We start from the raw sequence: 27,819 nt of genomic DNA on the forward strand, positions 1-27,819 counted from the left end.
ATTCGCTTTTTTCAAGAAATTAGTAAACGTTTATTATTTGAACACCAAGACCTGTGTCTTGCATTATCTTTTCCTGCCAAGCATGAGCACATTAACTAGCAACATATTCACAAAGGGTTCCACCTCACTGCCTGAGTCACAAGCAATAGCTTTCCCCCACAGAAAGCAAATGTTGCTTACCTGTAACAGGTGTTCTCACAGGACAGCAGGATGTTAGTCCTCACATTTTATTTATTTATTTATTTATTTAAAAAAATTTATATACCGTTTTATAAAATGAGTTTTTGTCAAAACGGTTTACATGATTAAAATAAAATTATTCAAAGAAAATCAAATTAAAATAAGTTAAAATATACAAAAATTAGTTAATAGCTAAAATTTAGCTTAAAGATAAATCAAATTAATTACTCAAAAACAAAATAATAAAATATGTTGCCTTGGACTACTTATCAGGGGAAGGTAGGGAAGGGGGAGGGGTATGAAAAAATGGAAGTGTAGCTAATAAGAGGGGAATAGGGAAATGGTAAAAGGGGAAGGGGTGAGATGAATCTGATGGATGTGGAAATGAAAATGAGTGAGCATTAAACTTGTTCTTGAGTGGATGTTTGAAATGCGAGTTGGAACAAATGTGTTTTGAGTGATTTTTTGAAATGAGATGGATTTGATATAGATCGGAGAGGATTTGGGAGTGAGTTCCAAAGGATGGGGCCAGCTACCGAGAAAGCTCTCTTTCTGGTGACGTCTAATCTAGCTTGTTTTGGTGAGGGAATGTCTAAAAGATTTTGGGTAAGTGATCTTAAGTGTCTTGTTGGTTTGTAAATCCGTAGTAATGAGCAGAGCCAGGTGGAAGTTGGGTTATGAATTAGGCTATGAATAGTGGAAAGAATTTTATATTTTAACCTGAATTTTATGGGGAGCCAATGTAAAGATTGAAGGATGGGAGTGATATGATGATGTAAAGGTGTTCTTGTTAAAATTCGAGCTGCACTGTTTTGAATTAGTTGAAGGGGGTATAGTGAAGAATCTGGTAGCCCTAGGTAGAGAGCATTACAATAATCGAGACCGGAGAAAACTAGGGATTGAAGAATAGTTCGATAGTCACGATAAAAGAGTAGTGGTTGAAGATGTTTTAGGAGCCGTAGTTTGTAGAATGATTTTTTGGTAAGTGAGGAGATATGTTGCTTCATAGAAAGATCTGAGTTTATAAGTATACCTAGGTTTGTAGCTTGACGTGTTATGGGTATAGTAGTATTGTTTATTGACAGGTGTGATGGTGGGCCTATTGAAGTATCTGAAATAGACGATAAATGCATAATTTCAGTTTTTGAAGAGTTTAGTTTTAACCGATTATGAGAAAACCAAGAGTGTATGGTAGATAGATAGAGGGAAACCAAAGATAATGTTACTGACCAAGATGTTTTATATGGAACATAGAACTGAATATCATCTGCATAGATTTTGAATTGAAGATTGAGTGAGGATAAGATGTTGCAAAGTGGCAAGAGATATATATTGAACAGAATAGGGGATAAAGAAGAACCTTGGGGGACACCGGAATGAATAATGTAGGGAGTGGATGAGTGATGATTGTAGTTAACTTGTTGGGGGCGATCTGAGAGGAATGATGAGAACCAATTTAAAACTGTTCCTGTAACACCTATAGATTTTAAACCTGATATGAGAATTTGATGATCCACTGTATCAAAAGCAGATGAAATATCTAGAAAAACTATAATGTAATCCGTATATGAATCAAAAGCGTGAAAAAAAGTGTCGAAAGAGGATAGTAAGAGTGTTTCTGTAGAATGTCCTTTTCTGAATCCATGTTGATTGATATGTAGAATATTGTGTTCTGTGAGAAAATCAGTTAGTTGATGTAGTACTGCTGATTCTATAAGTTTTGCTAAAGAAGTAAGAGAGGCAATTGGTCTGTAATTGTTGAGATCTGATGTTTCTTTGGTTTTTGATTTTTGGATAGGTACATATGGGTGACATCACAGGATGGAGCCCTGTACGGAAAACTTTTCTGTCAAAGTTTCTACAAAGCTTTGACTGACACTGACACACTGGGTGCACTGAGCATGCTCAGCCTGCAGTTATCCCTGTGAGCCACAGGTGTCTCCCTCAGTCTCGTCTTATAGCTAAAAGCACAAGCAAAACTAAAATAAAAGTAAAACCATATACAGACCCAACTCCGCGGGTGGTGGGTGGGTTTCGTGAGAACTAACATCCTGCTGTCCTGTGAGAATACCTGTTACAGGTAAGCAACATTTGCTTTCTCACAGGACAAGCAGGATGGTAGTCCTCGCATATGGGTGAGTACCGAGCTGAGGATGCCCGAGAGTGCACCAAATGCACCCAAGACGCGCAAAAGGCACAATGGCGGGGTGGAATTTGGAACGGAAGGCATCCTGAAACCCGTAACGGGTTAGTGGAAGGATGTTGGGTAGTTAAACCGAAAAGAATAAGAATAGACAGACTGGCCAAACATGGAGTATGCCGGCTAGTCGTATCTAAGCAATAATGGGCTGCGAAGGTATGGAGAGAGCTCCAGGTTGCAGCCTGATAAATATGTACAAGCAGCAGCGGCCGAGGGGAAGCTATTGAGGCTGGGACGGATGCAACAGAGTGTGCTTACACACAGTGTTGTAGTGAAATGCCTGCTTGTTGGTAGGAAAAGAGATACAGACCATCAATTAGGAGGAATAGGTCTGTTTGCCTACTGGAACTCACAGCTTGACTCTTGCCACAGAAGAAAAGAGTTAGGTGGAATTCCTATGGAATGTAGTGTGATCTAGATAGAATGCAAGTGCACTATTACTGTCCAAGAAGTGGAAAAGCCCTCTCGCTTTGGTAAGAAAGAGGTGTTGGGACAAATGGGCAGAGTATATTCTGAGTAAGGTGAGATACAACGTCTACCTTAAGAAGGATATGAAGTTGAACACATAAAACCACTTGGTCACGGAGGAACGCAGGGTCGGATGAGTATGTAACAAGGTGTGCAATTCATTGACCCTGTTGGCAGAAATGACATTTATGAGGGAAAGAATTTCCCATGCCAAACTGTGAAATGAGAGGAATGGAACTGCTCGAACGGAGAATGTATGAGACTTATAAGCAAGAAATATAGGTTCCATTCCGTGACTAGTGAAAATAGAGGCGGCTTGATCAGTGGATAATCCATGGTAAGCTGACTCAGAAGGGGTTTACCGTTAATCGGGTATCCCCATTCCCAAACGATACACCAACTGGATCAGAGATGTACCTATGTGGAGGATGTCTGGGGAGCAGAATCCGAGGGAGCAAGAGAAAAGAGTGGTGTAGAAAAAAGAAAAAGGGTAATACCCTTTTGTATGCATCATGTGGTAAATCATGCCATTTTGAATGGTAGGATTTATGTATGGAAGGTTTTGTGACGCTACCAGTACTTGAGAACATCAGTGAGTCTATGATTTGTGACTGACTGGTGAGAAGGTGAATTGGTTACTGGTGTGATAGATTGAGAAGTATGGGAAGCATACTGGTCTTGGCCAGGACGTGGGTCTGAGGAACAGTGAACCCCGTCCCGGTTCAGCATTAGAAGAGAGCTGGCTATGAGAGACAGCGGAAGAGACACATTTAAGAGGCCCTTGATGGAAGAAAGGCGTCTATGGGAACACATTGGAAACATGTGTAGGGAGTAGAATCTGTGCACCGTATGGTTCAATTCGGACGCAGAGGGCAAGTTCGGTTGACCTCAGCATCAGAAGATTTTTCTCGCCACACATGTAGTCCGAGACCATTCGAGAAGATGGAACCTATATGGAGAAGGTCTGTTAGTGCGTTCAGTAAGTCACTTAGATAAGTGGCCCGAGGATGCGTAGAGTGAGCAAGGGCCAAGGGTAGAGCTGCGTAGCTTCCTTGCAGAGCAGCTAAGATGTTGTGCGTGCTTGTGTGTTGGAAAGCACATTGTCCCTATGCTGTCTGTCTGTATGCACAAAGATTTGTTGCAGAGGCAGTATTGGAAGGCATAAGGGTATAACTCATGGCTACAAGCTCCAGGAACTTTATGTGAAACTGTGCCTGGAGCAGAATAGACACATATTGGGTTGAGAAGATTTTAGGTCAAACTTACAAACCTGAGTAAATGTGAGCATGAGCGGGATCAGACTAGGTTTTGGTTCTAGATCTGCAATATAGATGAGGGCCGAAAGCAGTTGAACAGCTTAGACCCACTGATAATGGAATTTCACTGAATCTAACCCATAACAGTTTTGGATCTATGAGGAAAGTGCATAGTGAAAAAACCCCATAGCCCGACAATGAAGAATTGAGGGGCTGAGGTTATGGAAAAATGCGCACAGGGACATGTAAGAATTTATTAGAATGTCTACGCGTATACTGGACAGGAAGATCATTATGACCGTGGTGTCCAAAAGTGTTGTATAAGGGATTTATGGCAGTGACAGTAATCCCAGTTAGTAATGAAGAAGTTAGAGCTCCTTGCGTGGACTGACTGTGGTTATGCAGCTGTCCATGCAAGGAAAAGCGTGAATGATGTTGCACTCCACAGAGAAACAGAATTCAACAATAGTGATTCAATGAATACCCCAGTTGTAATATTGTTGACTCACCATGAAGCACATAGAAAGATTAGAGGTAATGTACTTACTGCGATATGGAAGCATGGTAATGGGAGATACCATTTTACCTGTGCCTTCTGAAGAAAGTTGGTATTTCTGAGGTCCAGGATGGGCGGAGAGTAACTACTTTCTGTTGAAAGAAAGAATAGTGAAATTAAAACTCTCCAACCCCCCTCCCCCTCTGCGCTTTGTAGCATCTGGGGGAGTGTACCAGGAACCTTGGTGCAAGGCGGGGTGGCCGCTCTGATATCCGGCCAGTTGGGAGACCAGTAGGTGTCCAACTGGAGGGGATGATGTAATCTGGATATCATGTAACCTCCCACGGGAGTGTGAGCGGTAAAGTCTTACCCACATTTCTGTGTGCTGTACAAGGAGACATCGAGACCTGTCGTTAGGCTTCGAGGTGGACTTGCACTTGAGGCAGTATTTGCTGGATCTCGTGTTTAGCAGATCAGCAAATGCACCTGGAACTTTGGTTCTGAAGCAGGAACCAGAAGCTAGAGCATTAATCAGTACAGAGCCTCGTTGCTGAAAAAGGGAGGATGCCCTGATGCAATCCCAAAGAAATGATAGAGAGGTTCTCTTGGTATTGTGGCTGACATAGCTGACATAGCGATATGTGACACTAATACAGTTCTTGGAAGGTACATAACCTAGAACTTTTTGAACCACGTGGCCCGAATTAGAGAACACATCTCAATGGGAATGCCACAGAAGCGGGTACTTACCATCCGACGTGGATCGCCGATGGACAAACCGGTGAAGACTGCTGGCTCCATGGATAAGGCCATTGCAGATAGACTAAATGAATTCTTTGCCTCCGTGTTTACAAATGAGGATGTTGGGGAGATACCAGTTTTCAACCTTGCTGGTTTTCAACCTTGCTGGTTTTCAGGGGTGATGAGTCAGACGAACTGAACAAAATCACTGTGAACCTGGAAGATGTAGTAGGCCAGATTGACAAACTAAAGAGTAGCAAATCACCTGGACCGGATGGTATGCATCCTAGGTCTGAAGGAACTCAAAAATGAAATTTCTGATCTATTATTTAAAATTTGTAACCTATCATTAAAATCATCCATTGTACCTGAAGACTGGAGAGTGGCCAATGTAACCCCAATATTTAAAAAAGGCTCCAGGGGCGATCCAGGTAACTATAGACCAGTGAGCCTGACTTCAGTGCTGGGAAAAATAGTGGAAACTATTCTCAAGAACAAAATTGTAAAGCATATAGAAAGACATGATTTAATGGAACATAGTCAACATGGATTTACCCAAAGGAAGTCTTGCCTAACAAATCTGCTTCATTTTTTTGAAGGGGTTAATAAACATGTGGATAAAGGTGAACCGGTAGATGTAGTGTATTTGGATTTTCAGAAGGCGTTTGACAAAGTCCCTCATGAGAGGCTTCTACATAAACTAAAAAGTCATGGGATAGGAGGCGATGTCCTTTCGTGGATTACAAGCTGGTTAAAAGACAGGAAACTGTTGCGGTCCCGGGTCGGCCCCGGGAGCGCCGCCTACCTCGTTGGGTTTCCGGGCCCTGTCTGCCCTCCCCGGGCCTCCGGGGACTCTTGCCGCCGCGCTCCCGACGCGTGCACACCTCGCCCGGGCCTGCACCCTCTCCTGCCGCCACGATCCCGCTCCGTCGGAGCAGCCGGCATATCGCCGCGGCTGGCTCCGCCCCCTAGGCGCACGCGCGCGTCCCGGCTCCAAATTTAAAGGGCCAGCGCGGGAAAACCTGGTTCCTCCCTCGGGTGACGTCAGACGCTGCAGGGCTACTTAAGCCCTGCAGTTACTGTTCCCAGGGCCTTGCAACGAGGTTCCCAGGTTGTTCCTGTTCCAGTTGCGGAGTTCCTGTTTGTTCGTGTGATTTTCTGGTTCCTGACTCGGTTTGGCTGACGTTGATTCTCTGGTTCCTGACTCGGATTGGCTGACGGTGATTCCCTGGTTCCTGACTCGGTTTGGCTGACGTTGATTCTCTGGTACCTGACTCGGATTGGCTGACGGTGATTCTCTGGCACTCGACCCTGGACTGGTGAGCGACGACCTGCTAGGATCCCTTCAAGACTCCATCTCCGAGGACTCTCCTAAATCCCAGCGGCCGGGTCCCTACGGGCTCCTCCTGGGGGGACACCGGCTTCCAGGGTGAATCTCCTAAGTCCCAGCGGCCGGACTCTTACGAGCTCCTCTCGGGGGAGTACCGGCTTCCAGGGCGAAGACCTTCTACTACCAGGCCAGTCTCACCTTCTCTTCATTCCCCTCCTGAGCCCTTGGTCGCATAGGGCCCTCCGTGGTTCTTTCTCCGGCCATCCTCGAGTCTGCCTCTGCCGGCTCCCGGTCGGGACCACTGCTGCGAACCCTCACAGCAGCTCATCCATCGGTTCCAATTGGCCCAAGGGTCCACGAAGCCAACAGAAACAGAGAGTAGGATTAAATGGTCAATTTTCTCAGTGGAAAAGGGTAAACAGTGGAGTGCCTCAGGGATCTGTACTTGGACCGGTGCTTTTCAATATATATATAAATGGTCTGGAAAGGAATACGACGAGTGAGGTTATCAAATTTGCAGATGATACAAAATTATTTAGAGTAGTTAAATCACAAGCAGACTGTGATACATTGCAGGAGGACCTTACAAGACTTGAAGATTGGGCATCCAAATGGCAGATGAATTTTAATGTGGACAAGTGCAAGGTGTTGCATATAGGGAAAAATAACCGTTGCTGTAGTTACACGATGTTAGGTTCCATATTAGGAGCTACCACCCAGGAAAAAGATCTAGGCATCATAGTGGATAATACTTTAAAATCGTCAGCTCAGTGTGCTGCAGCAGTCAAAAAAGCAAATAGAATGTTAGGAATTATTAGGAAGGGAATGGTTAATAGAACGGAAAATGTCATAATGCCTCTATATCGCTCCATGGTGAGACCACACCTTGAATACTGTGTACAATTCTGGTCGCCGCATCTCAAAAAAGATATAGTTGCGATGGAGAAGGTACAGAGAAGGGCAACCAAAATGATAAAGGGGATGGAACAGCTTCCCTATGAGGATAGGCTAAGAGATTAGGGCTGTTCAGCTTGGAGAAGAGACGGCTGAGGGGGGATATGATAGAGGTCTTTAAGATCATGAGAGGTCTTGAACGAGTAGATGTGACTCGGTTATTTTCACTTTCGAATAATAGAAGGACTAGGGGGCATTCCATGAAGTTAGCAAGTAGCACATTTAAGACTAATCGGAGAAAATTCTTTTTCACTCAATGCACAATAAAGCTCTGGAATTTGTTGCCAGAGGATATGGTTAGTGCAGTTAGTTCAAAAAAGGTTTGGATAAGTTCTTGGAGGAGAAGTCCATTAATGGCTATTAATCAATTTTACTTAGGGAATAGCCACTGCTATTAATTGCATCAGTAGCATGGGATCTTCTTAGTGTTTGGGTAATTGCCAGGTTCTTGTGGCCTGGTTTTGGCCTCTGTTGGAAACAGGATGCTGGGCTTGATGGACCCTTGGTCTGACCCAGCATGGCAATTTCTTATGTTCTTATGTTCTTATGATTCCAGGAGTCATCTAGGGAGTAGACGCCCGTCTCAACTCTGATGCCTGGTATGGTGGCGCAGGTATAGAGGAAACAGGCTGAGCGTGGCTGGTGCAACCACAGTTGTATTTTGTGGAGGGCCACAATCCCCCACCGATGTTGGTGGGGCACGCCTCGGGAACAGGGGAGCCGATTAACAGCTCGTGAACCCGGCCCTCGTCGCAGCGGCTCGATGTTTTGTGAGGCCAGTGCAGAATTCTTCGGAACTCGTTCCGGTGTTTCTGGAGCACCAAGGACTGCCAAACCTGTGCGGAACAGTGCTGATGGCAGTGGTGATGTTGCTCGGCCTGAGCATTGTCCAGCATCGAGAAGGATAGCACCGATGTGCTGGATGGCATCAGTGGTGGACGGTCACCATGTCGGTGACGATGCATGCCATGGTACTCAGCCCGGTCTTTCCCCAGCGCCGAGATGGATGCCTTCGCTGTCTTGGATGGCAACTGTTGATGGACTGTCAGCATGCCTGCACTACTCCTGGCACTATATAGTGTCGTAGGCTAATACATGGATTTAATAAGAACCCAAAGCATGGAGCACTGTTTTCAGGAGAGGGCATTACGTGGAGGTGCTATGTCGGTATTGACGGTGTCGATGGCGGCTGAAGTGGCCTCGAGGGTATCGTAAAAAATGTATATGAAAAAATATCGATAACTTGGCTAGAGCAATGATGACAGTGACGGAGCACTGACGGCATCGGCGTAGGTATCTATGGGAACGATGTGGCATTGAATAATCGAAAAATCATCGTTGGTATCGGAAAAATGATACGAGCATTGACGGAGTCGATGACCGCCTTGATAGGAACGTCAAAGACACCGATGAAAACGACGTGGGCATCAAGGGCATCGATGTATGGAGGCGGGCGCCGACGGCATCGGTGACATGGCCACGGGCATCGACGGTATCAATTGGATTGACTCGGGCACGAATGGCGTCCATGGCATCGATGCCACAGACATGGGCATCAATGGCACCGACATGGTCACTGATTGAATCGATGTTGGCATGTATTCCATCGATGGAATTGACATTGGCATCGATGGAATCCACTTTGGCATTGATGCCACCCATGGAATTGGCATCGATGCCAACCATGGAATTGACATTGGCATCGATGCCCATCGATGGAATCAACATAGGCATCGATGTCCATCGATGGAATCGACCCTGGCATCGGTGCCCATTGAGGGAAAGGACCTGGGCATCAATGGAAAGGTCTTGAGCATCGATGGCATCCATAAAATAAAGGATGGCATCGATGGAAATGACCCTGGCATCGATGGAAGTGCCCCGGGCGACAGTGACATCAACCTAGGCATGGATGGCACTGACAAAACAAGGTGTACGTCGATGGCATCCATCCGGGCAATGATGGTACCGATGAAACCCAAGGAAAAATCAGTGCCATGGATGAAAAACATGGATGGCACTGATAGAAATGATGCAGGGACGATGGCATCAGAGTACCGCAGGGGAAGGTGTACCGATGACATCTAAGAATCCAGAATGGTCTGAAGGGGGTACTGACGGTAGCGATGGGGGCATCGACTGCGCGAGGGTACCGAGGAATCGAAGAACCTGAATCAATAGGGGCCCTGGCGGCAACGGAAACCATGGAAGTCCCTGTCCCACTAGTGCTAATAACCAGGCAGAGTGTCACAGAGGGACACTCGCATACTATGTGTGGCTAACTGAAAACATAGGGAGAGGGAAGGCCGCAGGCGGTTGGCAGGCCAGGAAGGTGACAGGAACCGACCGAAAAAACAGGGCATAGTACTAACCGAGCGTTGAATAAATGTATGCGGAGGGAGACCCGTGCAGGGAAAAGTGTTTGTGAAGTAAAAGTTTAAGTGTTTCTGTGTGGAAAAAGTATTAGAATTTCTCACAGAGCTCCTAACCGCTATGCTTACTGCAGAGCGGAAAAAAGAAGACTGAGGGAGACACCTGTGGCTCACAGGGACAATTGCAGGCTGAGCATGCTCAGTGCACTCAGTGTGCCAGTGTAGGTCAAAGCTTTGTAGAAACTTTGACAGAAAGGTTTTCCATACAGGGCTCCATCCTGTCGTCACCCATATGTGAGGACTACCATCCTGCTTGTCCTGTGAGAAAGGACTCATCCCTGGGATACCAGCACCGGGAAAGAACATGTGGCAAGAGAGACAGCCCCTAAAGAGAGAATTTATTTTGTGTGCCCTGAAGGATAAAACCCCTTCGAGAAAAGGGTTACATATGACTTTCTGCCTCATTTTCTTGGTCTCTGAATGATTTGATACTTAGTCACCTTTTAGGCTAAAATCAGAAAAATATAAAAAGAATCATAGTTTGCCACAGATCCTGCAATGAGTGCCTTTCTCTCCCTATATAAATTCCAAAGCTTGCCTAATTTTATTTAAGCATTTAGACTGTTCAACTTAATTTAAAATACATTTTTTGGCATTTACTCAGGATAATAATGATCTCAGTCACTCAGGAAATCCATTTCCTTGGATCTAAAGTGTGTATAATCAGTGCATATGCAAAATATACCTACCTTTAATTACAGAGGAATGTGCATTTATTGGACACATGGTAACAGACACAAATTGAGGTTAAATTAGCAAAAGTCTGAAACTTGTAAGAAGTAACACTACTCATCAAGGCTTTCTATCCACACCAAATTTTTAGGATATTTCAGGGATCACATAAGGTCAGGAGTTCTTATTTTAATCTATCCATGTGTGTGGACTATGAATGAATGCATGTACACATCCCAGGATGTAGGCTTCTTTAGTTCTTGGTAGAACTTCTTGTTTTTCTATTACACTGACTTATTTTTGCATTATACGTTTGCATATATAGCTCTCTACTAGGTTTAACTATGAAGACAGAAGAGAACACACTCAGTACCAGAATTTAGTCCATGCACAGCTCTCTGGCATGGATTCTCTGAAAGGGCGGGAGGGGGGGGGGGGGGATAGGCTTCCAAGGCCCTGGCATACTGTAAGTCTCTTTTCTGTGGGTGTATGTTCAAACTTTGTGTCTCGGTAGCTTCCAGTGCAACAAACAGGCTGGACAGATATGAGGTTTTAAAAAAGATGAAAAGTTTACTCCTCGGCTTATTCAATAGAAATTAAGTGGCAGCAGGTACATTTGTTTCATTTATTTATTTATTTATTTTGACCTTTTCTATACCGACATTCATGTGGAAAGATACATATCATATCGGTTTACAGTGTAACACAAAATTGCAACAGGCATTTCATGGAACCAGGTTACATAGAACTGGGAAAAACAGAAATACAACTGGGAAAAACAGAAATCTCAGCAGTAAATGAAATCCCCAATGATCAGTGTCTTTAGTTTCTTGATCTTTTTGCAGGGTCCCAGTTCTTCCCATGGATGGAATATGGGCTGCTTGGATTGTACTCGAAAGGGTTATCTTATCCCTTAAGAATCTTCCGTGAACAATACCTGAGGTCCACTGCTTGAATCTTCATACTCCAAAGCTCCCTTTTCCTGTTTTCCTGGCTGAAAATCTCTGCTTTGTGGTTCCAGTTTCTTCCTCTCACTTCCCGGCTTTTGATTCCAGTTGATATGCACTCCTTTTCCTCACAGTTCTCGTAGATGGAACCAGGGTGTTTCAATTTGAAGGAAGGAAGGGTGGACAGAAAAACTTCCAAAAAAATTCCATATACACTCAAAAACATTCAAAAATCACTGAGAACACTTTTACTAACCACTAATTGTGGGTTAGCAATTTGATCTCTGCACTTCCTGTACTTCTCAGCAGAGGGAGTTGAGCTACTGCTGAAAAATCTCAGGGGAAGCAGACCCAAAAAGGAAATGAAAACTGAGACAGTGGTGTAAATGTTGCTCAATTAGACAATGTTGGTGGGCCCATGGGGGAGAGGGGCCTGTGGCCCTACATCAGCTGACTGCCCACAGCAGCAATAGAAGGGCAACTCAGCACAGGGTCTGTCAGGGGGTGTGCACTCATATGCCCCATGGCAGCCTGACCTCGTCTCCCACACCAGCTTCTTGAAACTTGTGTGAAGCGCTTGGGCTGCTGCAGGCTATGTGGACTTGTGCCCCTTGACAATCCCCATGCTGACTTTCCCTCTTAATGCTGTTGCCACTAGACCAGCCAAAGAGGTGAGGCAAGGGCATGGCTGGAGATTGGGGGGGGGGGGGGGGGGGGGGGGAGGACTTGGCATGGAGACATGGGTGGAAAGAACCCAGAAAGGGACATGAAGAAGAGAATCCTGGTAAGGGCCATGAGGGAGGCTATGAGGAAGAGAACCTAGGAAAGAGTGGGGAGGGGCCCAGAAACAAAAATATATGTGAATGGAAGAAAGGAGAGTATCTGGGAAAGGGATGGGATTGGAGGGAGAGGAGGTGGTGGTGGTGGCAGCGGTCACCAGAAGTCTAGGGCCAGTAAGAAAATCAACTTTTTTTTTTAATTTGGGGACTTTTCCATAACTAAATTTTTGCCAGAAATAGGCAGCTGTTTGGTGAAACTCCTGACTGTAATATATCCCAAGTATTGAAACCTAGGCAAAGTACTGGACTAAATCTAATTTTTTGGGACGTATCCAAACAGAAAAATGACAAATACCTAAAAGAATGACATTTCAGAAATGTGTGTGTGTGGGGGAGGCCTCAATTTTGTGTCCCATTCTAGTTTAGTAGAACATGATATTTTGGGTGGGGGAGACCCAGGAATATTTTGGGTGGGGGAGACCCAGGAATTTATCATTATTTGAAATGTTAAAAAAAGAGTTAATGTTTAAACCTGCGCTATTTTTGATTGACTAATGGATGGCACTTGGTGTGATACTGGATTGCTGGGTTGTAGTTATTGCTATGTGTAAAGGCATCTGAGTTTTGGGTGATATTGTGTCCCCTTAAGTATATGGGAGATTCCGATTGGTTGAGTGGTGTCCAGGGAAGGTATAAATCTAGGTCAAATTGGCAAGAGTTGCCCTTTCTAGGATGGAGTGTGGGAAGAGAGGGACATCCAATGATCTCCAATGATCCTGGAGTAGCCAGTCCCTGGACTGGTGGTGCCCGGGGACCCCTCTAGTACTGAGTAGATCCTATAGGGGTGTTTTCCCCCCAAGGAAAAAGGCCTGAGGCTGAGGAGTGGAGAGCTTGTGTTTCTCCCCCTGAGGAACTGGTGTGATGATTTTGAGGAGAAGCAATTCCATCCCACGAGGAAAAATGCCTTAGAGGGGGAGATGAAGGGGTGTTCTGAGATGAGGAGAACCCTAAGGAGAAGTGGAATGTGGAGGTGACTGGAGAATCCTGCACATTTTGATAGAAAGAGCCAGGAGGAAGGAAGAAAGGTTTCTGAGGTCATGAGGTTATAAGTAGGCCTTGGGGGACAGGTATGACTGACTGGAGGGGTAATTGGGGATGTAAGCTCCATGTCCCAAAAAGTGGAGAGATGAAGGTGGAGAGATGGGAGGAAAGTACGAAAAAGCAGAATAAGGGAGGATTGTCAAGATCTAATTTCTGTTCAGATAGGCCTTAGTAGTGGATGTTCTTTACTCTGCCTATGTATCTGAGTATTCAGTATGGAATGTTTATTTTCAACTAAAATGTACATAGTAGCTGGCTATAAAAAACAGAAATAAAGTTAAGTTTAGTTATACCTTGGAGTGGTGTGACTCTGTTTTGAGAGACTTTATTTGTGCCAGCCCCTCTGTTCTCTAATCCAGCCCCAACTCTCTTGTTCTCCTTCCCCCCCACTTCTCCTCCAGCATTGCAGGGAACAGAAGGGAAAGGGATGATATTGAAGCAGACACTGCAGAGCAAGAAAAGACATAAAAAAAAGTTGTGTTAAAGCTTCAACCCTGGTCTTGATAAATGGTACTACAGCTCACAACTTTCAAACTTATGCTAATTCAGCCCCCTTTTGTGTCCATTACTAAGGACTTAGTTTCTGGCAGAGCAACCCAGAAGGGTGTTCTGCCACCTTTTATCAGTTCTGGCTTACCTGAGGAAACAGAACATACTCAGTAGTTGTATGGATCACTTCTTCCCCTCCCCCCCCCCAGTTATTGAAGAAAGCAAAGCTGCTTACCCTGAGGAAGGGCAGCCATATGGCTTTGATTTGGGTATTTGGCACAGGACAAACTTGGCTCTGGCCCCGCCCATCTCACCGCCTCCACAATTCCACTTCCTTTTTGTCTTCAGATTAAGCCCTGGGTTTTACTGTTATGATTCATGATGTATTTCTTAATTTTATTGTCTGGTATTTTATTAGGAGTAGTAATGTTGTAATTTACAGTTCAGTTTTGTCTGCACATTACATTTATGCTTTATGATTTCTCTATTCTGTAATTCTCTCCAACAGTTAATTGACACCTAAGGGTAATGAGGAGTTAAATATTAGAGATGTGAATCGGAACCAGAATCGGTTCGGATTTCAGTTCCGATTCACATCTCTATAGATGTGAATCGGAACCAGAATCGGGTCGGATTTCAGTTCCGATTCACATCTCTATTAAATATCATCTGAATATGATCTTGTATCCACTTTCTAAAATTGATAATGAAATGCTGTTAGATTTTAAAAATAGTTTTGCTTGGTGGCTAAAACTGGCCAGGGCTTTCTCTTTATTGCAAATAGGGCCCTTAGGAGTCCCTTAGAAGTTTTTGTTGTATTTGTGATAAATTGCAGGAGGACCTTGTGAGACTGGAAGATTGGGCATCCATATGGCAGACAAAATTTAATGTGGGCAAGGTCAAGGTGTTGAACATAGGGAAAAATAATCCATGCTTAGTTACACGATGTTAGGTTCCATTTTAGGAGTTATTACCTAGGAAAAAGATCTGGGCATCATAGTGGCTAATAAATTAAAATCGTCAGCCCAGTATGCAGCTGTGGTCAAAAAAAGCAAACAGGATGTTAGAAATTATTAGGAAGGGAATGGTGAATAAAATGGAGAATGTCATAATGCCTTTGTATCACTCCAAGGTGAGGCCGCACCTTGAATACTGTATACAATTCTGGTCGCCGCATCTCAAAAAAGATATAGTTGTGATGGAGAAGGTACAGAGAAGGGCAACTACAATGATAAAAGGCATGGAATGGCTTCCCTGTGAAGAAAGGTAGAGGTTATGGCTGTTCAGCTTGGAAAAGAGATGGCTAAGGGGGAATATGATAGGTCTATAAAATCATGAAAGGACTTGAATGGGTACATGTGAATCATTTATTTACTCTTTCAGAAGGACTGAAGGGAATCCATGCAGTTAGCAAGTAGCACTTTTAAAAGAAATTTGGAGAAAATTATTTTTCACTCAATGCCCAATTAAGCTCTGGAATTCATTGCCAGAGGATGTGGTTAAAGTGGTTAGTTTAGTTGGATAAGTTCCTTAAGGAGAAGTGCATAAACTACTATTAATCATGCTGATTTAGGGAACAGCCATTGCTTATTACTGGCATTAGTATCATGGGAACTATTTAATGTTTTGGTACTTGCCATTACTTGCAACCTGGATTGGCCAACCTATTGTTGGAAACAGGATGCTGGGCTTGATGGACCCTTTGTCTCTCCTAGTATGGCAACTTCTTATGTTCTTATGTCTTATAGCCAAGTTGCCAAATAAAGTTAATGTCAGGCCAAGGTAAACAAAGTTTATGGGTGTGCTCTACTTCTTGGCTATTTAGACAAAATTTGAAATTTGTGTTAGAGATTGTTTGGCTCAGTTCTGCTGGTGATGTGTGATCTAGGAATACACAACTAATAGAAAATGTAAAAATGTCTTTTTATTCTGTGGATGCAGCATTTCTATATTTACAGTATGTGTATTTCTATATTTCTAAGGTCGGCACTGGAGTGGTGGAGGGGAGGGGTGGAAGTGGGGAATGCGGAGAGTGCTGAAGACAGAGAAAGAGAGAAAGAGAGAGAGAAAGTGTGCCCACTGCTGTTAATCTATGTCATTTTGAGAGAAGAGTGTTTAGCACTTCTCCTTTACCTCCCAGTCTGACTACCTTAACCTTTGTCCCTGAGGTTCGGGGGGGGGGGGGGCACCATTTGCCCTAGAGTTGTGCACTGTGATTCTGTCTGTGATGAAGGGAGAGGGAGTGAGAGTGTTAACTTCAGCAAATTTCGCACAGGCAGGCCGCTGCAATAAGACTCGTGTTAAAACAGGCACACAGCCACATCTCCCGGGTGCCCTATGCAATATTTAAATGAGCTGCTGCAGTAAAAAGGATGCGCTAGGGAAGAATTGTGCATCCTTAGCACTCAAATGCATCGGGCTCCACAACTGCAATGGGCGCTCAATATGAGCGTCCATTTTATCCCACTTCAGGTCGATTTCACCCAATTCACACACACAATATACACATACAATAGCAAGGGGCAAAATTGGCCTGTAGTGTGTAAATTGTGCATCCACAATTTGTTTTTACATCAAACCATTGCATTATATCTTTATTCTTAAAACACTGCAAGTAGTAGATTTAAGTATCACAAGATACTAAGTAGGAGGAATTACAGAAGACAGTATTTTCAAAATGTTTCCTGTGGCCTTGACTCAGATTGATTTAATGCCAGCTCTGAGCCTGGAGTTAAATTTGCAGTGTTAAAAAGTGCACACCCAGTGATTTTCTGCATGGGAGAGGGGGTAATCGCTTATAGCTTCATCTACATGGAATTTACATGTGATGAGTGCTATGGGCTACTCATTTGTTTGGGCGGGAGTTTTGAATGCACTAATCTCCTTATTGCATCAGGTGCTAGTCTAGCGGGTCAGAAATGTGCCGAAATCGGTGCAGTAGGATGGGCAGTGGCGTAGCCACTGGTGGGCCTGGGTGGGCAGCTGCCAACCCAATTTGGACCCAGGCCCACCTAACTGGAACCAGAAGTGGAGCACTGGACCAGCAAGGCCGTCGCGGGATCCAGGGGCGGATTGGCTTATTGGGGGATCGGGCTTCCCCCGGTGGGCCGGTCTAGCTGATCACGTGGCCTCCTCTGCTCCTGCTCACATTGAGGGCACCGTGTGGCTGTGATGAGCCCTGCAGCACGAGGCGTCGCTGCCAGCCACTGGCGGAGACCAGGCCGGCGGGGGCCGAAGAAAAGAAGATTGGCGCAGCCAGCCGCTGCCAGAGACCAGGCTGCGAGGGCCAAAGAAAAGAAGATTGGCGCAGCCAGCCACTGCCGGAGACCAGGCCGGCGGGGCCGAAGAAAAGATCAGCGCAGCTGGAGACCAGGCCGGCGGGGGCTGAAGAAAAGAAGACCGGTGCTGCTAGCCGCCGCCGGAGACAAGCTGTTCAGCTGGGGGCCTTTGTGTGTATGTGTGTTTGAGATAGGAAAAGTGCTTATGTGTGTGTGTATATGTGAGAAAGGAATGGAGCTGTGTGTCTATATGTGGTGTGTATGTGAGAAAGGAATGGAGCTTCTGTGTGTGTATATGTGGTGTGTGAGAAAGGAATGTGCTTCTGTATGTGAGACAGAGAATGTGCTTCTGTGAGAGTGTAATGTGTGAGACAGGGAGGGTGCTTCTGTATGTGTGTGTGGTGTATATGTGAGTCAGGGAGAGTATTTGTGTGTGTCAATGTGTGTGCGAGAGAGAGATGGAGCATGTTTTAGGCTGGCTTGTGGCTGTGAGAGAGAGAGCATGTGTGTGATTGAGCCTGTTTGTGAGATAGAACATGTGTGTAATTGAGAGCTTGTGTGTAAGTGAAATAGAGAGAGCCTGTGTGTGATTGAAAGCCTGTGTGTAAGTAAGAGAGCGAGAGCATTGTGTGATTGAGAGAGACTGGCCAGAGAGGTGTCGTGTGTATGTGTGAGAGAGACTGATCAGGGAGATGACTGGTATGTGTGTGCTTGTGTGTGAGAGAGAGAGAGAGAGAGACTGGTTGGGGAGATGATTGGTGTGTGAGAGACAGAAACTGGTCCTGAGGGTGTGACTGGTGTGGGTGTGTGTGTGTGTGAGAGAGAGAGAGAGAGAGAGGAGAAACTAGTTGTGGTCCCTAAGGAAGAGGACCGTGAGGACAGCTTCAGCAGCTACTGCTGTGGCCTGCAAGGGAAAGGAGTAGAACTGCTGGAGAGGGTAAGTAAAGGTGGCTTTTTAAGTTCATTTTTCTTGATTGACTACCATTTTAATTATTGGGTAGTATGTGATGTGTCTGCTGTTTGAAATATTTTATTGGTGTTTGGTAAAGCTTTCAAAATTTGCATGAGTCTTTAATTATTGGATATTCTATTCATCAGCTGTTTTGAAATGATTTTATTAGTATGATTTTAAAATTATGATTAATGATTTATATATCTTGATTTTATTGATTGTTTCATGAGGAATGGTGACATTTTTGTTTTTCCATTGTTGCACTGTATAGAGTCTGGTGTGATGTGTTTTACAGTTCAGTTTTTGTCTGCACATTTCTATTTATACTTTATGTGGCTTTATTCTGTATTTGGTGAGGGTTTGTGTTCTACATGCAAAGACTGAGATGAAGCATTCTTTTAACATGTGGTTTCTCTGTAGGGATCTGTAGTAGCTTGGCCTGTTCTATTTTCCTGATAGGAGGTGTATTGATATTTTAGATTTTGGTGTAATATTTGTGGTATTCTTTTTCATTGGTAGGGTTGTTACTCTTTGAGTGTTGGCAGATAGTACTGTGTTGATACGGGAGGACCATGCCGAAATATATCACAATAGGTATGATGCTATATGAATTCTAAGATGCAAAGTTTTCTTGTTGGCATCACAACAGTGCATGAAATTATCACAATGTGTATATTAATTTTACCTCAGAATGTCACTTTCATGTAAAATATGTTATAAATGCATAATTTAAAATTGTGTATGGGGGGAGGGCGCCAGGCTGTAAGGTTTGCCTAGGGTGCCTAATACCCTTGAACCGCTCCCCCCCCCCCCCCCAAGTACCCCTGCAGGAAGTTTTTAATGCTGGTAAGTGCTTGAAATAATTGAGGCAAAATGTTTTAAAGTTTCACACATGATGCATAATGGCTGTTGCAAATTACTTAGAAAGCCATTCTAGGGTGCAGTATATGGCATTATTTATCAATAAGAAAACAACTAGTAGGTCTCAGACCTGCATGCCTACAGCTCACCCATGTTAACCTTGTGCCCACCTAAAAAATCAATTCTGGCTACGCCATTGAGGATGGGTGCACTTTATTGCATCGGTCCCAAGGGTGTGGGTTAACCTAGACCCGGCCCTGATTAGCAAAAGTTTGAAGCCTTCCTATCCATACCAAATTTTCAGGATATTTCTGGAGTTACCTGAGGACTCTTGACAGGAGTGGGGATTTTTTGATTCATTCATATGCGTGAATTGAGCGCACGTACACATCGCCAGAAAGTAGGCTTCTTTAGTTTTTGGTGGAACTTGTTTTTCTATACCACAAACATGTTTTTTGTTTTTGTTTTTTTTTTCTGTGAAAGATTCTGATCTAACCGCTGTCTGTATCGTCTACTCTCTTCAGCACACAACCTAGATAGCCTTATGGACGGTGCAGCTACCGCTGGAACAGGTGCCTGCCTGTCTCTTTTTTTTTCTTTTTCAAGGTCAGGACTCTCTCCGGTGCAGCCCACAGCGTAATCGCCGCAGGCTGAGACGGGGTCTGTCTCAGCCTGCGGCGATTACGCTGTGGGCAAGGATGCGTTAGTACAGTAATGCTTGTCTGAGAAGGCAGGCAGCTGGAGCCGTTCAATTGCACGAGACTCAGAGCGCGCCGTCTGTCTATCTCTCTCTCTCTCGCTCGCTCTCTGTACGCCCCTTACCCGCCGCCAGCAGCGTGACGTCACGGGAGGGGAGGGGGGATGCGCTGTGGGTGTCTGTGCAGGTTTGCTGAGAGGAGGGGAGAGGGCGAAATTGAAGAGTCGCTGAGAGAAGCCGCCATTCTATAACCTGTGGGGGAGAGGAGGAGGAGGAGGAGGGTCCGGGCCGGTGTTTGGTTGCTTTGCATTTTCCGGAGGTCCGCCGCTAACACTCTCCCCGGGAAGCGAGGAGTAAGAGGAAGGAGCCGGGGCTTTGTCCCCCTCTCCTGGCTGTAACAAAGAAGCGGGGAGGAGCGGAAGCCGCCCGACTCGCGCCATGAGGAGCCCGAGAGCGGCGGCGGAGGAGGAGATGGCAGCGGCGCCCGGGAGTGGCCGGAGAGGGGGCGCCGGAGCGAGAGCACGCGCGTAGCGCCGCTCCCCGCCCGCAGCGTGTAGAGTAGCCGTAACGCCAAACAGTGACCCTTCAACCCCCTCGTCCCATGGAGGGCCCCGGCCTGGCCGCGCTGTTCTTGCTCCTGCTCGGACTTGGCAGCTCCGGCTCCCTCCTGCCTCCCGGCTGCAAGCAGGACGTGAGGCCCAAGAGCGGAGGGAGGCCGGCGGCGGCGGGGCCGGAGACCCGCAAGGTGGTGTGCAGCAACCTGGAGCTGAGCAGCCCGCCACTCGTCCACACCCTGCCTAACCGGACCCTTAGCCTGTGAGTATAGCCCGGCCACTGAAAATCCGATCTCGGGTGTTAAAAAGGGAAAAATGTGTATGTGGATCTCGTGTACGCTCTCTTGTAGGATAAGAGGTGCTCTCTGTAACAGCTGTTAACTTCTCCGCCGTACTTGCAAATTAGTTTTATCCAGGGGCAGAGGGAATCTCTGCCTAGTTTGGAATGTGCCAGCCGCTATTCCGGTGCCCGCGGCGGGGGTGCTGCAAAACTCCTTTTTTGGGGGGGATGGGGCGGGATGCAGGGGTTAGCATGTGTGTGTGGTATAGGTTTGTAATCTGAATGAAAGTGTCACCCTTTTCCGAGTAGTTAAAATGAAAAAGTGCTTCTGCTGGGGTGTCTTATTGTTTCAGTGTATGTTCAGATTTGGCCAATTAGATAAAGAATAAGCCAGACTTGGGTGTAGGGACAGCCTTAAATTGGGATTTACAGGGAGTAACCCTTATTAACTTCTGATAAAGCACTTAGGAATTTTACTTACTCTAGTCATTTTTTTTAGTTTGAAAATATGCCATATAGAAGAGTCTCCTGCAGTCAAATGGAATGTCCAGTTACCACTCTACTACACAGTAGAGCTTCCCAAACTTTTCCTGATACCACAGCCAATTGAGTTTTTAGAATATCCACAATGAACATGCAAGAAAGAAATCTGCCTTCATTGGAGACCCATTATTTCCATATTTGTCATGTATATTCATTGGAGATATCCTGAAAATCTAAGTGGCTGTGGAGCCCCTGGGACAGGTTTGGGAAGCCTTGTACTGTAGGATTTACAGTCTTGGGGTGTATCAGCCAATCAAGAAGTTTAATTGTCTGAGCAGTCCTTGCTTCTTTATAGTAAAAGCTATCAGGACCTTTCAGTAGGCAACCCCCAGTTTGCATTTTGGAGAGTCTTCTTGATTGGGGTTACTCAGAAAAAGTTGTTTACCTTAAACTTCTGCCATTCAGATGTATTTGTTCTGATCCCAGTAGTAAAGAGAGGGATGACCCAATGCCATGGACTGCTACTGTATGGAAAATGAGAATGTCCAGCAGCTAAGCAGTGGCTGTTCCAGTCCAGTTTATCAGCAAATAAGTGTTTCACATTTAATATCTAGCCAGGAAGACACTGACTTTTGAATGGACATGAGGACCACCTGCCAAAAGTATATAGTAGCTTTAATGTAAGGTTAAAATATATCTACATGTGACCAATTTTGGTCTTCTACTCATTTCTAACTTGTCTTCCTGAGTAATAAAGAATGGGTATTGCTGCTCTTCAAGGTTACAGCCAGTGCATTGTTGGCAAGTAACCAGTTACGTCATCCTTTCAACTTTTCCAGATAAATTAGGAAAATCTATTTGCAGAACTGTGCTGAGTTAAACAGCTAAGTCATACAACAGTTGCATCTTAACTTTTATCTGTAACACCTTTATTCTAAAGCTTTCACCCACTTGGCTGCAAGTTGTTGTTTTTTTTTTTTTTGTATTTTGAGAGGCTTCAATGCCTTTGCCCTCGTGAATTTTAGAATTAGTCATATTGCAAAGAAATGATATTGTTCTCTTTTAAAAGAAGGCAATTTCAGCATGCATTTGCTTAACTGGTTTATTATACTAAGCTAGAAGAGATCTCACAAGGGCATCTGGTATATCCCTGTGCCTGTAGGCAGGAATATGCTGTCTCTAAAGTATCTTGGACAGATGTTTATCTAATCTGCCCTTTAAACACTACAGAATTTGAGATACTGCATCTTTTGCCTTAGGGAGGTAATGGTGTCTCCAAATTTCCAAATTCATTGAAACTAATTACAAGTATGACTAGAAAACAGCATCTTTTCAGCAAATTTAGTCCTTGTGAAGGGGGTCAGATTTACAGCATTGGAAAACCCATTGCACTTTTCTGGAAAAAGGATGTCTAGGGTGAGAGAATATTTCGGTCTCTCTTGTGTGTTTTCAACCTTTTCTGCTGAGACTGGCTACAGTATTGCAAGATAGTGACAGATTGGGATGGTGGTTGTTATGATATGGACATCTGCTACTGGTACCTGGACTGAGATCACCAACTCATTCACATAGGTCTCTGATATGAGCTGGATTTGAGATGGTCAGCTAGAAGTGCAATGCTCTGTGACACCATGATGATTCCTTTGAGTAACAATTCCCTCTTCCTCCCCTTCTCACAAGAGGTCAATTTTAAGACCATCACCTCATGGATAAGTAGCTGTATACTCGATAAACATTTTTTGGCACAGTTTGTTTCACTAATTAGCATGAGTGCTGTTTTTAGCATGAACTGTTATGCAGTGCATTCTAACTGTAAACATGCAGGGTTTTTTGATGCACTCTTTGAAAACAGTTTTAGTAGCCTTATTGTTGTCTACTCTTGAAAGCTCATACATTTCATGTTGGAATAATTCTAATTTTGGTATAAGGTCTCGCAGTCTACAAAGAATCCAGTTTGAAAGGCATTACAAGATTTTTCAGGTTTTTTTTTTCAAGTACTTGAAAAAAAAAACCTGAAAAATCTTGTAATGCCTTTTAACAACTCGAAAAGCCTTCTAATAAGTAAGTCTCTTTTAACAACTCGAAAAGCCTTCTAATAGTAAGTTTCTGTAGAATATGAAACATGGAAAATGATGGTTAATGACTGCAGAACCCCGCTAATGTGCATATTTTCTTTTCCTGTTGCCATACCGCACATGCTGCTTGATCTCCAGCTTTATCCTTTCTTCCATGCTACTAATCCTGGGCTTTCTTAAATTCTTGAACCACCACCAACACTTCTGTTGGGAGGCTCTTCTTTGCATCCACTACTTTTCTGGGGCTGATATAATAAAACCCATGCTGAAATTGGAGTTAGATTTTAGCGTGAGTTTTATTTAACGTGGGCACTAAGAACTGCAGTCCCTGCGGGATGTAATAAGCTAATGACATGAAATAGACGAGGAGGAAACCACCCCCCCCCCCCCCCCCCCCCCCCCCCCCGCTTTTTTTTAACGTGTGGTTTATTTGCATGCCACCACATGCTAATAAAAACAAAACCAAAAAAACAAAGTTCTCCATTGTGGCCAGGCTGGCCAAGTGGGTCAATCCGACAAATCCTCCCTCTCCCATCATGCCCAACTGCTGCCTGGCTGGCCAGTCAGTCTGGGTCGGTCCTTCCTCAGTCTGTTTCACCCTCCTTCCTGCCCTTCTTCTCATCGTGTCAGCCCAGTAGGTCTGGGTATGAATCCGGGTTCAGTCAGCCCAGCAGGTTTGGTCTGTCCTCCTCCCAGTGCCACCCTTCTCCTCTTTTTTTTGTAATTAACTGTTGATTGAGAGAGTTGTAAAACCTAACAATTCCAAAACAGCAACAACATTCATCTTGTACTTTCCAGTATACAACCCCCCCCCCCTCAGTTTTCTTGATTACCCTTTCCTATCCCTCCCTCTCCGTCATGCCTCCCCTTACACAATCTGACTTAATATCCTCACTTGGATAAACCATCTTATTTTGGGAAATAGAAAACCCACCCAGCTTGGTACTTTAAGGGAGTGAAGGAGAAGGCATAGGGTGTAATTTCAACCACTTTTCGAATGGGGACCAAATTAAGTCATATTTAACTAACTGGTCATGTCTTAGTGCTGAGATCATTTCATTTCCCAGATACCTATTCATTTTTTAACTACCAGTGTTCTTGGGCATCACTTCTCCACGGGACCATCAAGCCGCCACCACTTTGTGGGCAGCCGTAGCAGTAAAATAGATAAATTGACATTGGGGTGGTGATTTGTTATCCTCAGGTATCCCCAAAAGCCACACCTCTGGTTGTGTGGATACCTCACAGCCCAGTATTTTTGTAAGCAATTGCCATACCCCAAGCCAGAAATTCTGTATTACTTCACGTGTCCACCATACATGGAAAAAGGTGCCCACCGACTGGCAGTGGTGCCAACATTTATCAGACACAGATGGGGACCATCTAGCCAGTTTAACAGGATATAGATACCATCTATATAGCAATTTGTACCCATTTTCAATCATAGAGGTGGCCCCTGTATTTTTTCCTAATCTCTGAAAACATTCATCCCACCATGATTTATCCTATTGTGCCCTCAGATATCTCTCCCAGAATCAGAATATGGATCATCATCTGATAAGACTTTTTAATAAATTTTTTAAATCAGTTAGGTGGCTTGTGAGACATGGTAGAGAAGCCCCTTTGAATAGATTTGGTTTAACTTCTTTTGTATTGAGAAACTGCTGCAGTTGGGCATAAGCCAAGAAATCCTTATGTCATACATAGACTGAAGTTCTGAAAAGGACAACACCGAACCTGCTGTTCAGACCTGGTCCACTCTCCTGAGGCCCTTCCCTTCCCATTTTTTAAAGACCTCATAGTCCCTTCCAATTGAAAAACCTCCAACATACCTAATCAGTGAAGGGAAGAAATCCCCCTCTTTCCCTACAACTTTATAGTGTGAGTGTACATCTCAACGAAAGAAGTACAGTCAACTCCCCAGCATTCGGCAGCTTTTGTCCCCAGAATAAGCTAGTTATAGGGGTGGAGCCCAGCAAAGTTTGTGCAATATCCATCCATTGCTTCTTTTGCACTGCATCATGGCATTCCACCACTGCCTGTAGTTGAGAAGCTATATAATAGTTCAGTATATTGGGAACACCAAGGCCTCCTGCTGCTTTTGCTCTATTTAGAACCCTTCTCGCAATCTTAGGAGGACACCTTTTCCATATAAAGGATAAAACCTATTGTTGTAAAGCTTTTACTTAACTTTTTTTTTTTTTAAAGAAATTGGTCTTGGAGCCTTCCAAACCAGCCCCTTCCCACCTGGGAACATTTGCCAGAGAATACCCTTCAGGCAGAGCTGTTCACTCACTGACACATATCAATAAAAGGACCAATTGGCAGATAATGAATAAATGAATATTAAGTGCCTGGCATACAAACACAGACACACAAACACCAATGCATGAATACTCTATCTCAGACACAGACACAGATGTGCATACATGCACTCACTGACACAGATGTGCGCACACACTCAGACAGACATACAGACAAGCGGGCGCAAGCACTCACATGTGTGCGCACATACTCTGACACAGGCATACACTCATGTGCTTCTTCTCAGACTCACATTAACATAAGAACATAAGAAATTGCCATGCTGGGTCAGACCAAGGGTCCATCAAGCCCAGCATCCTGTTCCCAACAGAGGCCAAAACCAGGCCACAAGAAACTGGCAATTACCCAAACACTAAGAAGATCCCATGCAACTGATGCAATTAATAACAGTGGCTATTCCCTAAGTAAAATTGATTAATAGCCATTAATGGACTTCGCCTCCAAGAACTTATCCAAACCTTTTTTGAACCCAGCTACACTAACTGCACTAACCACATCCTCTGGCAACAAATTCCAGAGCTTTATTCACACGCTTTCAGACACACAGACATAGATATGCGCTTACTCTCTCTCTCAGGTCCTCATCTTAGGCTCCTGAGGGATGGGCTTTCATGGTGGCTCACTGAGTTTTTTCTTGGCTGCTGTGGAATGGGCTCTGCAGTGGCCTGTCCGGACCTTGTCTTTGGTGCTCATTGGGGTTATGTGGATGTGACAACAGGTAGCTTCTGAATGCTGTGATCCTTTCCCTTCTCAGCAGCTGGCTCGTGGGCAAGAGTTGTAAATTTAGGAGGCTTGTAGCCTGTAATAAGCAGAGGAGATGGTCGGTGGTACAGAGAGGATTTCTCTCGTGAGCCGCAGTTTGTGCTCCAAAGAGCCACATGCATCTCAAGATGCCAATTGCTAGAGTAGCAGACTTGGAGGAGCTGAGGCAGACAGAGAGGTACATTGCTGAGACCTTCAGGGACATAGTAGCAAAGTCCCAAATCCAGTCTGGCAGCTCCAGTGCTGCCTTGGATCAGAAAGGTCTCCCAGTAGGAGAATATCACCCTGGTGTAACAGGAAGTGATCCTATAGCAAGGACCGGCTCTTCAGGTGATATATTCTCCTCTTGCACTGAGGACAAGTCTCCCAGGGCTACTGCCCAAGAGGGAAGGGTTAGGCCGGCCATCATAGTTGGTGATTCAATTATTAGAAATGTAGATAGGGTGGCTGTTGGACATGAGGACTGCCTGGTAACTTGCCTGCCTGGTGCGAAGGTAGCAAAACTCACGCATCACCTAGATATGATTGCTGGGGAGGAGCTAGCTGTCGTGGTACATGTGGGCACCAGTGACATAGGAAAATGTGAGAGAGGGGTTCTAGAAGTCAAATTTTAGGTAGAAAATTTGGGGAAGGAGGTGACTTTTCCGAAAGGATGGGCTCCACCTTAACCAGAGTGGAACCAAGCTGTTGGCACTATCTTTTTTAAAAAGGAGATAGAGCAGCTTTTAAACTAGAATAAGGGGGAAAGCCGACAGTCACTCAGCAGTGCATGGTTCGGAGAGATGTATCCTTGGAGGATACTAATGAAATAGGAGAGTTAGGGCATCCCAACAGAGAGGTTCCAATAAAAGCAAACGTAGTCCATGTGCCTATATGTAAAAAAATCACCTGAGCCAAAGATTTCAAAATTATCCCTAAGAACTGAAAAGCAGATTGTTAATACAAACAAAAACAGAAGTCTAAGAAGTAAGATGGGAGAGTTAGAGTGTATAGCAGTAAATGATGAGATTGACATAATTGGCATCATAGAGACCTGGTGGAAGGAGGATAACTAATGGGACAGTGCAATATCAGAGTACAAATTATATCGCAATGATAGGGAAGATCAACTTGGTGGGGGTATGGCACTTTGTCTGGGAGGGTATATAGAGGGTAGAGAGGATAAAGATCATACAAGAGACTAAATGCTCAGTAGAATCTATATGGGTAGAAATCCCATGTGTGTTGGGTAAGAGTATAGTGATAGAAGTATATTACCGTCCACCTGGACAAAATGGTCAGACAGATGATGAAATGCTAAGAGAAATCAGGGAAGCTAACCAATTTGGCAGTGCAATAATAATGGGAGATTTCAATTACCCCAATATTGACTGGGTAAATGTAACATCAGGACAAGCTAGAGATATAAAGTTCCTAGATGTCATAAATGACTGCTTCATGGAGCAATTGGTTCAGGAACCAATGAGAGAGTGTTGCGACCTTCACTGCTCGACGTCCTCACTCTGCC

The 27,819-nt window shown here is 44.6% G+C and overlaps 1 protein-coding gene across 3 annotated transcripts in view; it reads left to right on the forward strand.

Annotated features, from left to right (window-relative positions):
• Positions 1 to 19,974: 19,974 nt before the first annotated feature.
• ADGRA3 (adhesion G protein-coupled receptor A3) overlaps positions 19,975 to 27,819 on the forward strand; it is a 462,035-nt gene continuing 454,190 nt past the window's right edge. For 2 of the 3 annotated variants that reach the window (XM_029590282.1, XM_029590290.1), the window contains exon 1: positions 19,979 to 20,649. In XM_029590282.1, the coding sequence (XP_029446142.1) occupies positions 20,435 to 20,649 (215 nt within the window). In that variant the 5' untranslated portion in view covers positions 19,979 to 20,434. Of the gene's footprint in view, positions 20,650 to 27,819 lie in introns of all 3 variants that reach the window. The other variant, XM_029590300.1, reaches the window with a different exon arrangement.

The sequence above is a fragment of the Rhinatrema bivittatum genome, chromosome 1, assembly GCF_901001135.1.
Source record: "Rhinatrema bivittatum chromosome 1, aRhiBiv1.1, whole genome shotgun sequence".
In the NCBI taxonomy this organism is placed as follows: Eukaryota; Metazoa; Chordata; class Amphibia; order Gymnophiona; family Rhinatrematidae; genus Rhinatrema; species Rhinatrema bivittatum.